This window comes from Coturnix japonica, chromosome 1, assembly GCF_001577835.2.
Source record: "Coturnix japonica isolate 7356 chromosome 1, Coturnix japonica 2.1, whole genome shotgun sequence".
In the NCBI taxonomy this organism is placed as follows: Eukaryota; Metazoa; Chordata; class Aves; order Galliformes; family Phasianidae; genus Coturnix; species Coturnix japonica.
In genome coordinates this window covers 50,162,682-50,179,850 of record NC_029516.1, presented here as the reverse complement: position 1 = coordinate 50,179,850, position 17,169 = coordinate 50,162,682, and the positions used below count along the sequence as shown (strand labels likewise).

Here is a 17,169-nt window from a genome sequence, read left to right as displayed (position 1 = left end):
CACTCAAATCTTCCTTTCTACATCTGCGACAATATTCTCTCACTCTGTATCTTTCTTTCCAGTGTCTTATCCTTATGGAAGGCTGTACCTGTGAACACTACACTCTGCCCCTAATAAAAGGACTGAGTCTCCTGCAGCAAAGTGCTCTGCAAGACTGCAGACAGTTTTTCATGTTTGCTCAAGTGAAGGCTGCCACTTCTAAAACACAAATTCTGCTACTCTGGCTGTATCCAGCTTAAAAGCCTGTCACTGTTGAGCCTGAAGTCTGACAAATAAAATCAGCATGCTTGTAGATTAGGGACATAACTGCTACGCTCAGGCCTTACAGAATGATAAAATGACAGAAGAGTTAGGTATTTTAGGAATGTCTCTTTGAAACATACTGAAATCATCACATTCCCCTCTTATAACAAGGGCTCAAGTAGTAATTTCCCCTTACGTGATTTATAAGGATAGCCAGTGGTATTAAGCATTCACACTATAGTAAAGGGAAAATGGAACTTATTTGCTGTGTCCCAGGTTCTGGAACTGCATAACAAATCAGAAACCTCATGACAAAAGAGCTTGTTTTATCTTAATGAGCTGATAAGTTAAATTTGATAGTGTTTGAACCAAAATTTGGAAACTCATCTATGGTAACACTGAGATTTATTGCTGTCGTTGGCTCACAGATGTCCTATATCAAAAGGCAAATGCGTATGCTGTAAAACTGTGGCCCATTACTATGAATGCTTTGCGTTGTCAGAGACACAGTGCTTTTATTTGGTGTAAATCTCCCCAGAAGGAATGCAGGATATGTTAAAGGAAGGACATTTCTTGAGTTACCGCTTCTGAAAGGGCTCATGTTTGGTGCGTGTCTTTTTTTGGTTATACACTTGAATGTATCACCTCTTCATAGTTGAGAATGTTTCAGTGATGTCAGCACTTCAAATACCCCCTTCCCACACCAAAAACTGTCACTTCCCTACCCATACCCCCTGCCCAGTGCCACCTTAATTGCTTTATATAGCACAGCTGCCTCTAATAGGGACAAATGGTCAATTTAATTAGGCAGATGGTAACCAATCTTGCATAGGGCTGCAGGCAATGAATGCTCTTGTGGGGTTTTTTTGTGTTGTTTTTTTTTCTCTTTCTTTTCAAGGCAGAACCCTTCCCCCCTCCCCAGCACACACACTGCTCCTTATTATTGTAAGGCTGTTAAAGATGTTGATGATCCACCTTTGTGATCTTGAAACTGTTCCTACAGAATAGAGTAAGACATATCTAAGAATCTCAGCATGTTTTACCCATACCACTTCCTGCAAGGGAATGCTGCTAAGCAAAAGCTCTGCTTTGGTGCAGAAGATAAAGTGATACTGCTTTAGAAAACCAGTTAAGTGAAGAAAAAGCCCAGTGCTAAGTTGGGACTCCCTGTGCAGTACTCCCTGTTCATGGACACATTTAGGCTACTGTGCCCAGTTTTGGGCTCACCAGTTCAAAAATGACAGGGAAAGGAGGAGTACAGCGGAGAGTCAGAAAGATGATAAAAGGACTGGAACATCTCCCATAAGTGGAAAGGCTGAGAAACCTGGATCTGTTCAGCATGGGGAAAAAGAAGACTGAGGGGGGATCTGATTAATGTTTATAAATATCTAAAGGGAGGTGAGATGTAAATGGATGAGGCCAGGCTCTTCTTGGTGGTGTATACCAATAGGACAAGGAGCAATGGCCTAAAACTTGAACATACAAAGTTCCAGGCAAACATGTGAAATAACTTCCTTATGGTTGACAGAGCACTGGAACAGGCTGCCCAGAGAGACTGTGGAGTCTCCTCTGATGGAGACATTCAAGACCTGTCTGAACACCTACCTATGTAAAGAACCTGCTTTAGCAGGGGGTTGGACTCAGTGATCTCTTAAGGTCCCTTCCAACCCCTGCAGTTCTGTAATTCTGTGATTTAGCATCTCAGATTTCATTTCCTGGGAGGAGGGTGGTAAGAAAAGGAGATTTTTCAAGTGAGTAATGTGATATTAGCTCTTCACTCATTTAGGTCTTGCAATGCTTACACGCCTTCAATCAGCTGGCCCTGCCTGACCAATAGCTGTTAATAATTGGTCCACACAAGCCCTGAAAGAAATGTATCTGCCCATGTTTCCAGCAAACCTGGAAGAAATTTTCACAGGAAGCAGAGTGCAGTAGCTCATAGAGGTCTTCTCCACAAAACTGCAGAATGAATCTCAAGGAGCAAAATTCTGCCTGCTGCAGAAAAGAAGTGTGATTCTTAAAAGATATTTGAATTCTTGAAACAGTACTTTGGCTGTGTTTCATGTTGCACCTTTAACTTGCTTTATCTGTCTTCTTTAGGGTGGAATTTGATTCTGACTAAGTAGAATTGTTTGGGGTCAGATTAGTGTAAATACAACTTAGTAGAAGTGAGTCTGTTCCCCTGCTTTGGAATGTGCAGTAGCTGGGTGATTTTCAGCGAGGAGTGTAAAACAGCTGGATCTTTAAAGCATTTTTGGTGTAATAGCAGACATGGTTTTTTTTTCAAGGGAACAGAAACATCTGAAGAATCTGGTTGGATGTTACGAGCCCTGAAGTTGTGATTTCCAATCTGTTCACACTGAGAACCCTAAAGCCTTAAGATCCCATGATGCTTTACAGATAAGTGGCCTTGCTTTGGGTTTTATTAATGTTATTTTCTCTGTGCTACTCTTTATATTGAGACACACAGCTGGAGAGAAAGATGACTTGAGATTCTCTAACTGAAACCATCCACAATACAAGCATCTGTGTCTCACCTAAGTACTGTGACTCCTATTGGAGTGGATGAAGTAAAATACATGCTGGATATAGTTTGTCTGATCTCCTTCCTGGGATGAATCATACCTCAGAAGCACTCACAAGTCTAAAATCGGACAGACAAATCCAGGATGTAAAAGTCTTATAATCCTTGCATTATAGTGATCAAGTAGAAAGAGTAAAGTGTACAGCATAGTACCAGCAGCCTTTGTGATAAAGGCTACCAAGATGATACCAGGCAATTTTCTGAGCTCCAAAATATCATTTACACCAGGTGACGTCTATATTTTATATTTATAGTTATACAGCTAATATCCCACTGATAGAAAACAGAGCTGTATTTCGCTGTAGACTCCATGTCAGAACTGCCAGTCTTAAAGCAGAAGCAGACAGCTCATGTTGATGGAGTAATAGTGTGCCAGATAACAGCACTGTGGAAATACAGTAGTCATATTAATTTCTGCTTTGTTATAAGCAATCCTGACCTGTTATTGTTTGTTTGGGGCTGTCCTACGTTTCTGTTCATATTCCAAATAACTAGATTCAAGAGGTTGCTATTGTATGGCTCTGGAAGCCAGTGTCAACTCTCAAGGTCCTCTTTTGCTTATAAAACTGAAATCTCACAGAGCTTTTTCTGTACAAAGAACTGGTTCTCATAGTTACTTTGTTTAAAAATTAAAACTCATTCCAAGAATGTGTAGGTCTGTTGAAAGGCCTGAGAAACATGACTGTCACAACTGGTTTGTTCTTCAATACATAATATATTGCCACATTAATTCATTAATAGGGATTGGATAATTCTTTAAAATTCTGCAGCTGTGGAAATAGCTTTGGAAATCTGATCTAGCTGTAAGTGTTCCTGTTCATTGCAGGGGAGTGGGACTATATAAACTTTAAAGGTCCTTTCCAACCCAAACAGCGCTATGATTCTATGAAATGATAAATTTGGGAAAGAGGAAAAAAAAAAAAAAGCCAATCCAACAATAAATAGTCTAAGAGATGCATCTCAGAGCTCTGAGGGAACTGGTTGATGTAGCCACCAAGCCACCCTCAATATCTGGAAAGCCATGGTGGTCAGGTGAAGTCCCTGGTGACTGAAAAAAGGGCAACATCACATCCACTTTCAATATGGGTAAGAAGGTGTCAGTCTCACTTCTATGCTGGTTTATATGCTCCTGAAAGATATGTTAAGGCATATAGAAGAGAGGGAAGTGATGTAGGATGACTAGTACAGCTTCACTAAGTGTAGGTCCTGCCTGACCAACCTCATGGCCTCTTATACTGGTGTAACTGTGTCAATGAACAAGGGAAAAGCCACTGATATCACGTTTGGACTTCAGTAAGGCCTTTGACATGGACACCATGATGCCCTTATCTCCAAATTGGAAAAATATGGATCTGATAGGCAAAATGTTCAAAGGATGAGGAACTGGTTGCATGATTGCATCCAGAGAGTGGTGGTCAATGGTTCAACAACCAGATGGAGATCAGTGATGGGTGGTGTCCCTCAGAGTTCAATACTGGGACATATGCTTTCAGCATCTTCAACGACACTTAACAGTGGGATTGAGTGCACCCTCTTCAAGTCTGCAAATGACAGAAAGCTGTGTGGTGTGGTCAGTACACCCAAAAGATGGGATGACATTCAGAGGAACCTGGACAGGGTTGAGAAGTGGGCCCAGGTGAATCTCATGAGGTTCAACAAATCCAACTGCAAGGTTTGGCACCTGTGTCATGTCAACCCCAACAATCAACATAACTTAGGCAAACTAAAGGATAGAGCACTGCTCTTCTGTAAAGGACTTGGAGATACTGACAGATGGCAAGCTGTACATGAGCAAACAATGTTCCCTTGTGGCCCAGAAAGCCAACAGTATCCTGGGCTGCAACAAAAGCAGCATGTCCTGCGGGGTGAGTGAGGCCCCCCTACTCTGCACTGGTGAGAGACTTCACCTGGAATAGTGTGTCCAGATGTGGAATCCTCAGTACAGGGGAGATGTGGACCTGTTTGAGTGTGTCCAGAGGAGTGTCACAGAAGTGCTTCAAGAAATGAAACAACTCTCCTATGCAGACAGGCTGAGAGAACAGGGGAGATGTGGACCTGTTTGAGTGTGTCCAGAGGAGTGTCACAGAAGTGCTTCAAGAAATGAAACAACTCTCCTATGCGGACAGGCTGAGAGACAAGGCTGTTCAACCTGGAGGGAAGGCTGTGGGGAGACCTGAGGGTGGCCTTTCAATATCTAACAGGGAGCTGTAAGAAAGGACAAACTCTTCAGCGAGGTCTGTTGTAATAGGACAAGGGGAAATGATTTCAAACTAAAAGAGGAGAGATTTAGATTGCATGAAAAAAAAAGAAGTTTTTTAAAGCAAGGGTAGTGGCCTTATTGTAAAAATAAGGAGAGGCTGCACAGAGAAGTGGCAGATGCCCCACCCCTGAAGACACCCAGGATCAGACTGGACAGGGCTCTGAGCAGTCTGCTCTACCTGTGGGTGTCCCTGTTCATTGCAGGGGAGTTAGACTGGATGACCTCTAAAGGTCCTGTCCAACTCAAACAATTTATTTGCAGCATTTATATTTGCAGCAATTTACGTATTTTGTTTTCAATACTTGCTTGCTATGAGCAGGCAGTACATAACAGGAGCTTGCTACTGCTCTAGAAGCAAATATTTGCATTGCAGGGTTTTATTGCTTTTAGGGAAAAAAACCCACCAACTTGCAGTAGGAGTAGGTTCAGTTAAGACAGAACAGTGACATATGCTATTTTACATGTAAATTTAAAGAACAGCTTACTGGTTTTCTTTTGTTTGGTTTGTTTGCTCCTTAGTACAGAGAGACACAGGCTTTGTTCCCATTCAGAATTCTAGTTCAATTTTGTCAAGAAAGGTTAATAAAATAAGTACATACAAAGAATACTGTTAAAAAATTTGGTCTCCTTCCTGGTGGCTTTCAGCCGGTTGGATCTGAGAACTGCAAGAGACCTACAAACAGCTTCTGTGAAATAATTATAGTTGAGTTTCCAGATCAAAAGGCTGTAGCTAATAGTTATCTTCTAAGTTATGGTAAAAATGTTGATTGATGGTGATGCAGAAGTATGTTCAAAAGACTAAAATTTCCCATAATTCTTTCTGATTACATGATACAAATTCCTGTTTGTTGTTTTTTAAAAAGAATAAACTCCCTCATCATTTGTACATCTGTGATCCTTGGCATCCATCAGTATGGCATCTGTCTCTATCATAGTTAAAAAAACAAAACAAAAAACAAAGTGATTTGACAGTCACTGGGAAAGCAATTTACTTCCATTACTATCCGAGGTGCTGTTTGAGGATGCTCTCCAGAGCCTTGTCTCAGTCTGCCTTTGTGAAACTTGCCCTCCTCTGCCTTTCCTTGTTGCTTTAGGAACTTAGTGCCTTTTATAAAGCTCTTGTAACTTGAATGTGTCCTCCTCACTGGTCAAGTCTCTCTTGCCTTCTTCCTCCATACTAGCTCTTCCTGAAACTCGGTTGAATGCATTTTTGCTTGCATCTGTTACTTCCTCCATCTGTTATTTACCTTGTAGGAGTGCTTTTATTCTGCAGCCATCAGTGATTTTACAGCAACCAGAGCTCAGACCTTGTGTACTTAGAATGTATCCACTGCTGTGTACCTCCATATGTCTCATTACTAACAGATACTATGAAACTCTTAATAAGCATAGTTGGGTTATTTACTATTTACCAAAAAATCATCAAATTATATGCAATCTGTCATTTTATCTTCATTATCACATGTAAAAGCAGTAGAAAGTTACAGAAAGCAAGCCAGTCACATGGGTCTGACAGCACTGAAAGTTGGGCTTGCACTCATCAATGTTTTATGTGTTTTGGTACATGCAGCCCCAAGACTTGACACATGCAGAGGCAGAAGTTTCAGAAGCATATACAGCACCTGTGATGTGCCTTATATGTTATGATTATTGTACAACATGCATACACTCATGTCAAAGCACAGTTTTAAACTAGAATGTCTATATGAAATAAGGCTTTTTTTTGCAGTTATGTTTAATTTGATTCTAGGCCCTCTACCCTGCGTCACACGCATTCTATCACTGTGAATGCTGCTTTTGGAATTGATATGTTGACATGCAAAGGAGTTTCTTTTTTACTTCCATTTTGGCTTTTTTGGCTTCCTTCTATGAAGCTACATTTGTTGCTATCAGAGATGTGACTGCAGTACAGCAAGCTTTCCCAAACCAGCTAGACTAGAGCTGAGCACAGAAAGTCTTGTGGCAGACACTGCAGCCAGTGGGAGTCCTTGCATGTCAAGCTGCTTTTACTTGCTGCTTTCAGTCCAAGCCAATGCTCTCTATCTTGTAGGTTTTGCTAAAATAAGAACTAGGCTGAGGGTAAAACCCTTGTCAAACCCGCTTCAGATTCACAGGAAGATCCGGCATCTTCACTGGGTACTCAGCAGGCACATGTACAAGCCAGAATGTGGCTACTCATACTCCATGCAGACGTTTAAAGACATCAGGGTAGACTGGATAAATAAAGAGGACACAACATGATGCTCTGTGAAGCAAGAGAGCATGTTTTAAGAAAGACAGAATCTACTGCAGTATGAAGCAGGGAGAACAAATTCAGAACAAATGAGCCTCAGTTAAGTCTGCTGCTCAATAAGCTCTTTGGATTTATCATGTTTACATTTTTGGGAAGCAAAATGAATTGGTAATGTATACACCGCCACACTAACTATGAAGTTCTTGTTGTTAAGGATCTACATTGCATTATCAAAATTTGCTATCTAGGTAGAGCAGGAGGGATACAAAAAACTAGCCTATAAAGAAGTCTCATTTCTTGACTTAATATTATTTTCAATAAATAACATTTTTGCCTCAAAATAGGAAGCCTAGAATAGTTTTCTTGAACAAAAATATATCTCTGTTGGATTGTGCTGCACTTAATCTTCTTGTTGGCGCTAGCACTGGGTTTCTTTGATGAGAATGGTGTTACTGTTCCTTTCCTATATGTCCCATCCTTGCTCACTTTTTGCTGAGATAGGCAGAGAAAATGTGTACAAGTACTTGGGAACTGGATTCATTAAGGCAAGTTAAAGCAAAACCAACAAAACTGAGGCAGCACTAACTAGTAGGGAGCAAACTTCAAGACCTCAACTGTTTTTCTAATTGTCTGATTCAACTTTCCCACCAACACCAAGCAGAGAGTTCCTGGTGGGAATTATGCCTGTCTAAATCTAAATAAACCGTTTCTGGCTGGATTCTTTTGACCGTGGCAAAAAGCCTTTCAGCAAAGCTCTGTGCATTGCACCTTATTTCTGCCAATATAAATGAAGACTAACTGGTGAGCCTCTTCTCACACCTAAAACAAGCAAAATAAATCCTTTGCTCCTGAAGGTCCAAAAGCAAGCACTGGAAACTTCTTCTCATCTGGAGAATATTTTGGAATATGATGAGCAAGAAAACTGGGGGCAAAATATTTTGCTGTAGCTGCAACAAGAAGAGCCATTTCCATTCCTGATTTTACTGTGTGTGCAGCAACAGTGAAAATGCAGTATTTTTATTTTTTCACTGGCATCAGGAATATCTTCATCTTGAGACCCATATGAAAAAAACAAACCACATTTTTGGGTAACTGCTTCCCATGTTATTTTAAACATCTTCATCTGCTGCTCCCAATTGCAATTTCATTGTTTCAAGTCTTTGAGCATCTTAGAAGCCAGTGTCAGGGGTTTAAGGTGCTCTATGTCATACCGATCCATTTTATTACAGACGCCTTAAAGAAATTGGAATTATTCTCATGTTTCATTTCCGTAATACATTCAGTATAAACTCCTACTAGAAAGAAGCGTAGTAATAATGATATAATGTGCATTGAATTTATATCAAGTTAAGTAATATTTCTAATGTACTGAACTGGGGGAAAAAAACAAAAGGGAAGATAGGTAGCAAGGCATAATCTGGATTATTAATGGACTGAACCTGTTAAGTACTGAAGCATAAGGAACATGTAATTTTTGAAGAGAAGTTAACGATGTTATTGGCTAGAGTATTGCTCAAAAATAAGGCCGTTTTCCAGCAAAGTATTAAACGCATACACATTTTTCAGGATATTTCCTGAAACACAGACTGGCAGCCATTCCTCCCAGCCTCCAACGGTTGGTTACCATTATGTTTCATTTTGGCCAAAAGCCAGTAATGAACAACATACATTATTTCTTTCTAGGCACTTGGATAAGCCATAGTTGTCAACATGGGTGTTCAGATGAAATACGCAAAAGGCAAAGTTTTGCAAGATTATGGCCTCCTTCTCTCCCCTCTCTTTATCTTGCTATGGAACATGGGTATTTTCATTAGCATACCAGTGATCTGGTCTATGGCACTCTGAAGACTGTTGGATAGCAGAAGGAGGAAGGGGCTGAGAGGGGTGACCTCCCCAGGCTGGTCCCTCTAGGGATACTGTTCTATCAACCTCTATACCCCATACCAGTATGGGCCATCAGTTAACGATTTATTAACACTGACGTTAGAGTGGGCTTGTTTGTTAAAAGTTCAGCTTGCTGTCTAAGCAGCTTGTCTCTTCGTTGCACTGCTGGGAATTACTGATTTTATGGTAGAGGCGGGCAGTAAGCCTTCAGGAGTGTTAAGACAAACTTGCCGAGTGAGCCAAAAGTCAAGAAAGCTAGAAATCTGCAGTATACAAACACATGCATTTCTTCAACTTGCAATCTGCAGCAGTGAAAGCAATCCTGGGGACAAAGACTCTGTATTCAAACTGTATTCCAGCTGCCCAGAGAATGTGTTAGCTGAGTAAGCCAGAGAGCAAAGGCATTCCTTGAGAAGTGTCTATGAATCTGAGGATTTGTCTTTCTTTTTCATGGCTGGATTGGGACAAAGTTAGTCCAGAAAGATAGTTTTTGCATCTTTATCTTGATAAACTATTTTTACTGAGGCCTTGGCTGCCACAGCTAAGCTCTTTTCTGGTTCTCAACAATTTTGATGGAAGCTAGTTGGGATATATTCACAGTCTACTCTGTTTATGCTGTTTGTACGAATCTGTCCTTCTTAGGGTACAGAAAAGAAATTCAGATGCCTGGTCCAGTCTAGAAATACTTGCAGGGGTTATAATGCTAATTACTTTATCATATCTGCAGACTGCCCCTGTGATCTCTGAACATTCCATTTTGTCACCAGAGCTCCCCAGCTACACATGTTATATAGGCAAAACTGCCCTTTTAAGGTGTTTGTTTGATTTGATTTTTCTTTTTCCTAAACAAAAAAAATCTTTCTTACAACAAGTTTTCCATTGGGAAAAACCTTCTTGCCAAGGTAAACAGTATCTGCACAAAGTGATTTCTGCTGTTACTGCCATGGTTTTGAAAGTTTTAAGTAGTAGCTCAAAGCTCTCTGGATAACTCAAAGCATTAACAGAAGTACCTCTGTCCCTCCATCAAGAACTAGCAACTTTGTGCAATCCTTTGGCCATTTCATGTTCAGCTGAAGAACAAAAGTGTTATCATGGGCCTTTCACAAACTAATAGGAGATAAAGTGATATAAATTGCTGTCCCATATATTTTATGTATATTTAATGTTGTCTTCTAGGTTGAACACCAACTCAGTGGTTTTTTCTTCCCCAACTGAAAGAGTGAACAAAAACCTAAGCAACTTAAAGAAATACTGAAATAGTTAAAAGGGAGAAAATACTCCTAAAAATGTCACTATTAATCTAGTTACCCTAGCAAAATTATTTTTCTTCAGACGTGTTTCCATATAGTTACCTTTTCTCCATCAAAGTAATGAACAGTCTTTTCTCTATCACATTCAAATTAAATAAACTCTTACATTTTCTGTCTCTTCAGCTTCATAGATGGGCCAGGCTGTCATGCTCTGTGCGGCTGGTTGTCTGCACAGAGACAGTTTTCCTTTCAGAGGATTAGCAAAGTTGTATGAAATATGTGAACAGCTAGAGAAAGACATCTAGGGATAGTGTGAGAAAGCCAACTGAGTTTTAGAAAGGTCAACAAGAATGTTAACTCTTTATTTGCTGGGGTTTTGTTTTTTTGGTTTAAAATTCAGTCTTTGCAGAAATATTTGGTATTTCTGTGTACCTTTAACATGAGAGTCTTTAAGGGATCAGTACTTGAAGAGTTAAAGAATTTACAATTCTGCTATGAGATGAAGGATTTTATAGGTGAGAAGTAGAGGCAGAGAGACTGCAGGAAAAAAATCAGTGACAGAATCAAAGAAAGAACTGAGGAATATGTCTCCTGCACTTCCTTGGGGTTTTATTTGCGTGGTTTTCCTCCTTATATGGCAAAAATGGATGTTGCATGTCTCTGCACCTCATAACACCTCATTCTCTTATCTGTACACATGTTCTAAAGTAGAACAAATGACATAAGCTGAGTTCATAATAACCTCTACCCCCCTTTTTTTTCCTCCTTTTTAAATAATTTCTTCTTAGAGTTGGTTATCCCAACTCTGCTTCTAGCTGAGTGAATTGTCCTGATAAGTTAGAGCAGCAGATGGATTTTCAGTGAAATACTACAAAACTGGATTTTAAAAGCACTCATTTAGGCATAACTGATGAATTTTCTTTTTTCATCATTGGACCAAGAAGATTCTCCCTGCCTGTCAAGGATGATGCAGGCAGGTCATTTGCTGCTGCTTATTAAGTATTTTTCAAGCATCACTGTTGTCCGCCTGCTGATGTGAGAAGTCTTTAAGATTCTTCCTCCTTTCCTGGCCTCCAGGAAAAAATGAACTGGCCTGTTTCCCTTCTGATTTTATAACTGGGGATGCTGAACCAATTAAATATCACGAACAACAGTACTTCTCCATCTTTGAGGGCAGGCAAATCACAGAATCATTGAATGGTTTGGGTTAGAAAGATCATCTAGTTCCAACTCCCCTGCTATAGGTGGGGACGCCTCCCACCACCACACCAGGTTGCCCCTAGGAGACACACTAAATTCTAGGTAGTGCCAGTAGCACTTGCAGTTTCATGGAGGAAACTGTTGAGATCTGGACTCTTACTCCTAATTACTGGGGCTGAGAAGAACAGCTATTCACAACATGCTTTACAACCCTGACATGAAGTCCTGGATGACTGAGATTCCCAAATTCAGCCCAAGACATTACTCACAGAAGGCAGGTAGTGATATGAAGGCCTTCATACCTCCACCTTGAAACACTTCCCCACAGAAAATGTCTATCCCTGAGAAGATGCCATCTGGTGCATGCTATGCATTTATGCACATCTGTTTTTGTAGCAACTGGCAGTGATGATTGAACCCTAAGAGAGCTGTGAGGGTGGCTGCTTATTGCTTGTGGGTTGCTCTAGTAGCCGAGCCACCATGCTGGCAGGCCAACCATCAGACTGCTGCCTGGCAAGCCCTGCTGAAATGGCACAGAGCAATGCTTGTTTTCATACTTTGTTTTCATGAATCTGTCAACACAGCCAAACTGAAATATAACACAGATTTCCAGTTCTGTACTCAATCCACCGCAGAGATGTTGCTTATGTTTGTGAAAATGCTCTTAGGCTGTGGGTTAAATGGTGCCCTAAGTAAGCCAAGGTGGTTTTCAGGCTTTCTAACACCACAGTGAATCTGCTTGTTAACTGGCAAGTTACAGTCTATTTAAAGACACTCAGTGAATTTTTGATGAAATTCATGTGGTGGCCCAAGCCTGTTTCTCAGCACATATTTAACTAACTAAAAATGACAAGGTTTAATGCTGAATTCATATACTTCATATTTTAGAAAACAACTGCACATGTGTTCTTTAAAATATGCAGTTCCAGCCTATTTCTTCTCAGAGTTCCTTCTTTGGACCTTCTAGTTCTGTTGCACACAAGGGATACTAGCATAATTTATGATAAATATTGGAAGAGGAAGCTCATTCACCTTGACAGTGCCAAGTAACCACATATTTTGAGTGACTAGGCACCTTTTCAAAAAACAACCAAGTAAATTAAGAGAAAAATAAGAACATGCCGTGATGGTGACAGTGACTTTCCAGCTAAGCAGAAATGACAAGTCAAGGCTGACAGTTAACACTCCCCACAAAATGACCTTTGCTGCAATTCTTATCCTTTGGCTGAGAATGATAAAATAAAAAGCACAGTGATATGTACTTTTGGTGAAGATGCAGCTACCATATCAGTGCCTCTACAGATCCAGTACCATGAACAGAAGTGGCAGAAATGCAAAGTCTTGACTTCCTTGGCAGCTCCACGTGCCGAGACTTGCAAGATTCAGTGGTGTTGCTCTCGCCAGAAAATGTTATTTCGTGGCTTTTAATTTGGCTCCTGGAGATGCAGCAGCATGTCCAGACACTGCTAAAAATATTGTCCTTCATTTTCTTCTGGCAGGTTAGAGTAGTAAAAAAAATATCTATAATGTATTGCTTTTTTTCTTTCCAGTTAAAATATGCCACCCTTGAATTAGAGCACAAGAGTCTATTTATTTAACCTTGATACTTAGCTTAGGACGCTGCTGAATTTCCATCAGGCCTAGTACAGCTTAGTGAAAGCTTTCCTAAAAATAGGAATTATCTGTTCTAGTGCAGGATTGAGAATTTGACATAAGAAATAAACTATAAAAATGACACTTTTGTCACAGACCCAGTGGTTTTTGGCAAAACCTCCTGCTGCTTAGTAGCTGAATGGTTTGCATCTGTTTAAATTGGTGGAATATATAGATGTCACTCTTTCCACCCAACTGCAAGTCTATTATTGCTAAGAAGAAACAAATCTGAAAAAAAAAACTTCTCAGTGAATTCAGTTCAGCAGTATTTACAGGTAACTGGACACTAAGTCACCCCAGGATGACCATGATAAAGCCAGGAATGCATTCTTCAAAGCACTGTTTCTCAAAGCTTTTGAAAGTACAATCCTTTTGACTGATCTCTGAAGGCCTGAGTAATGATTAGAATTTCCTGAGATATGTTTTCTAATGCTTCAGAACCTCCTTGGAATCCTGTTGTGATACATAGTTTGAAAAACAGTACTTCAAAAAAAGTTTATAGTGCACATCTCCTGTCAGAGATTTCTATGATTAAGAAACAGATCATTGACAATAATTTATTGGTTTATGCATTTCTGAAACCTTTTCCTCTGGGCAGGCTAAAACGCTTAGCTTCACAATAGCTGTAATACACAGCCTAAGCTGTCAACCTCTAAACTGGATGAGAATGGAGAATTCAGTCAGTCAGAAGAGATTTAACTTTTATTTTATTGAGATAGGAGTACTGTCTGCATTAAAGCTTTGATGTTCCTAATGGAAGACAATCCTGCTGGACTGCAGTTGTATTAATTTGTAAAAGGAGAAACAAACATCAAGGCTGGTACACTGTAAAGGACACACAGCCTCCAAAATGGGACAAAAAATAATGAATCTTGCAGCATGCTTACATTTTAGGTTGTGTGCTTAAACAACAGAGCTAGGATATTCTTGTATGGAGTATCCCTACAAGACATTAATGAACTTGGTATGTAAAGCCTTTTTTATCAATATATTGTTCTATTGCCAAATTCTGAAAGTGATTTATTAATAATAGAAGTGTGAAATTTAATTAAACATTATATTGAACATCCTATTATGCAGGACAGGTGACATATATCAATACATTCATCAGTGAATTGTATTAGCAGATAAAAGAATGTATTTGTGTTCAGGTTGCTCTGAGAATTACTTTCCAACAAGAGTTCTAATATCTGTTAATCCTTCATCATCCTTCCTCTTAACAGTCAAAAATGTGCAGAATGAAACTGGAAACTTTCCTTTCTTGAAAGGGCTGCTGGGTTTTGCATTAAAGTGTATTAAATTTTCATCTTGTTTGTTTCTGCTGTGCAAGCTTATATTGTTCTCTATTTCTTTAATGTGTTCTCTTAAAGGAAGATCCCTAAGAAAGAGTTTTTTAACTGGACAGTGTTTATTCAGGTCTCCAAAGGGAGGTTAAGGAGATGGCAGCAGACTCTAGAAGAAAAGGAAATTTCCTGGCTCGTTACTTCACACCTCATCTCAGACTTCTTGGCCTGGACTTTCTCTGGTGCTGAGCGTTCAAACATCAGAAATAGTAACTTCAGAATATAATAATAACTTCAGAAATAGTAACAATTCTAATGTTGGCCTATATTTTCAAGAGGCTTCTAATTCAGAAAACTGTTTGAAATCTTTGTGAGTTATGTGTATTAGCTTCTCAACAGTGCCAGACCAAACTCAGCTGAGCTGGAGTTGTGCAGGGAACATGCTGATGCTCTTCTGATGACTTGTGTCCCTATCTGGTCATCCTAAAAGTGAAATACTACATGTGCTTGACAGGTGAAGACTACATACTTAGTGTAGGCAAAGTGTTAATACCTGTGCTTGTTTGTCCCTTGAATTTTTGAGATGTGTATTCAAGCCACCCTATTCTCCAGCAATTGCTGGTTGTGTTAACCCAAAGCTGAAAACAGATCCCATGCTTAGTGCTTTAATTTTTGGAGTGAAACAATAATGCAATCACCTTCAGTGGCAGAATTCCCACTGACCTCTGTGTAGGAAGAGCTGTGCCTTGTTTTTAATTCTGCTTTCATTTAAGTGCATTACTAGATTTCTATTCTGCCATCTTAAGTAATATTTGTTCCAGCTGTAAGTGACCATCGAGAACCTTTCTACAGCAAATGAGCTTGAGACTTTATGATTATCCAATACCTCAGACGTGCTAGTATATACAACATACTACGTAGATGGAAGAACATATCACCTACCTAGAGTCGGGTCATACTCCCAGATAAACCGTTTGGTCAGGAAGCGTACGACGAGAGCTGGAAGAATGAAAAGATGCACAAACCATCAGCTTGCCCAGTTTATAAAATTCTACCAAAAACTGCATGAATGCTTGTGTAGCAGCTCAGCTTTGCTTATGGGGGCAGTCAAGACCTTCTCACTGTGGACCACTTCTAACATTCAGAGGTGGGAAACGAAATAGGAAAAAGATATATTATAGCATTAATCATTTACCCCTGTAACAATGCTGGGAAAAGAATGCCAAGAGGCTTTCAATGGTGTCTAACTTTCTTTCATGTTGTTTTCTTCTCACAATAGCTTTACTGTTAGAAAGACAAATGAGAACCTTATTTGGAGTGCTTTTGGTTGGATGATCTGATGACCTTTGTGGGGATAAAACACCCACATTGCTTTTGCTGCTTTAGATTACCCATAACCAATGGGATAAGGGCTGGCAGGTTTTGAGCCAGAATGCTTTGCAGCTTCAAAGCCAGAGGTGCTCATTATCATTTATGTAGGTTGCTCCAAAAGTAATGCCTCCTACTTATTTATATTGAAACTACAACAGACATAAAGAGCAAAATAACATGACTTGATACAGTAAATTCTCAGCTACAAACCACTATTTTTCACCATAGTCACCCCCATTAGCTATGCCTTTTACCAGTGATGAACAAGAGCCTGTATGCCATGCTTGTCAAAATCTCCACGGTCACCCAAAACATGGGTTGTCCTTCACATCACCACCACTGAAATGCATCGTCCACTTCCTCACTGTGCTCACATCCACTGTTTAGTCTCCATCGACATCCAGAAAGTACTGATAAATGCCAATGGGTGCCATTTTTTTCTGTACCAGACTTCCATGTCAGATGACATTTTGTCAGACTACCCCCCCCCTTCTGCCCTCTGTCAAATGACAACAAAATGTAATGAAATATTGTCCGCAAGGTTCATCCCCTACTGTCATATCACCAACATTTGCCTCTGACATCATGAACCAATATCATAAAATTGAAAGCATCACTTTCAGAGCAGCCCTTGTAATTCCTGAAAAACTTTCCCTTCAGATGTGAAACCTCAGAAGGTAAATATAATTGGCTAAATTGCTTCCTCCTTAGCTTGACACGCTTTCCTTGCAATAACTTGCCTTCAGTATTTTGCCTACTTGCCACTGGAAGCAATCAGCTATACTTCAAACTCATGACCAACAAATGCACTTAATCAATTTGCAGAAATAAAAACAATGTTTTGGATTTTGGAGCACAGAATAATTAGTTCTCAACTGCAAGTTATAGTCTAAGATCTTGCTACTTATATTCTTATATCTATTTTTTTTTTCTCTCTCTCCATCCCGTTTAAAGACATCCTACAAATGCTTTGCCAAGATTCTGATTATGTTCTAGCTATCAATCTTAAAGCTAAGCTCTGTCTTGTACTTCTAGTGCTGTAATTCTGTGATTCTGTAAACAAAGCATTCACCGCTGTCAAATATTCAAAATCCTCTCTGTGTTTTCAGACTGGAGAAAGAAGTATCCCTGCACTAGGAAAGATGTCAGTTACTTTAGCTATAGGAGAAGGTTTTCTTGACAGCTCTACAGCTTTGTTCTATTTTTCC

At 39.8% G+C, this 17,169-nt stretch overlaps 1 protein-coding gene across 3 annotated transcripts in view; it reads right to left on the bottom strand.

Annotated features, from left to right (window-relative positions):
- RERG (RAS like estrogen regulated growth inhibitor) overlaps nt 1-17,169 on the bottom strand; it is a 103,413-nt gene that overhangs the window by 5,469 nt on the left and 80,775 nt on the right. For 2 of the 3 annotated variants that reach the window (XM_015864681.2, XM_015864691.2), the window contains exon 3: nt 15,533-15,589. The exons of the other annotated variant lie outside the window; for it this stretch is intronic. In XM_015864681.2, the coding sequence (XP_015720167.1) occupies nt 15,533-15,589 (57 nt within the window). The remainder of the gene's footprint in view (nt 1-15,532; nt 15,590-17,169) is intronic. 3 annotated transcript variants of the gene reach the window in all.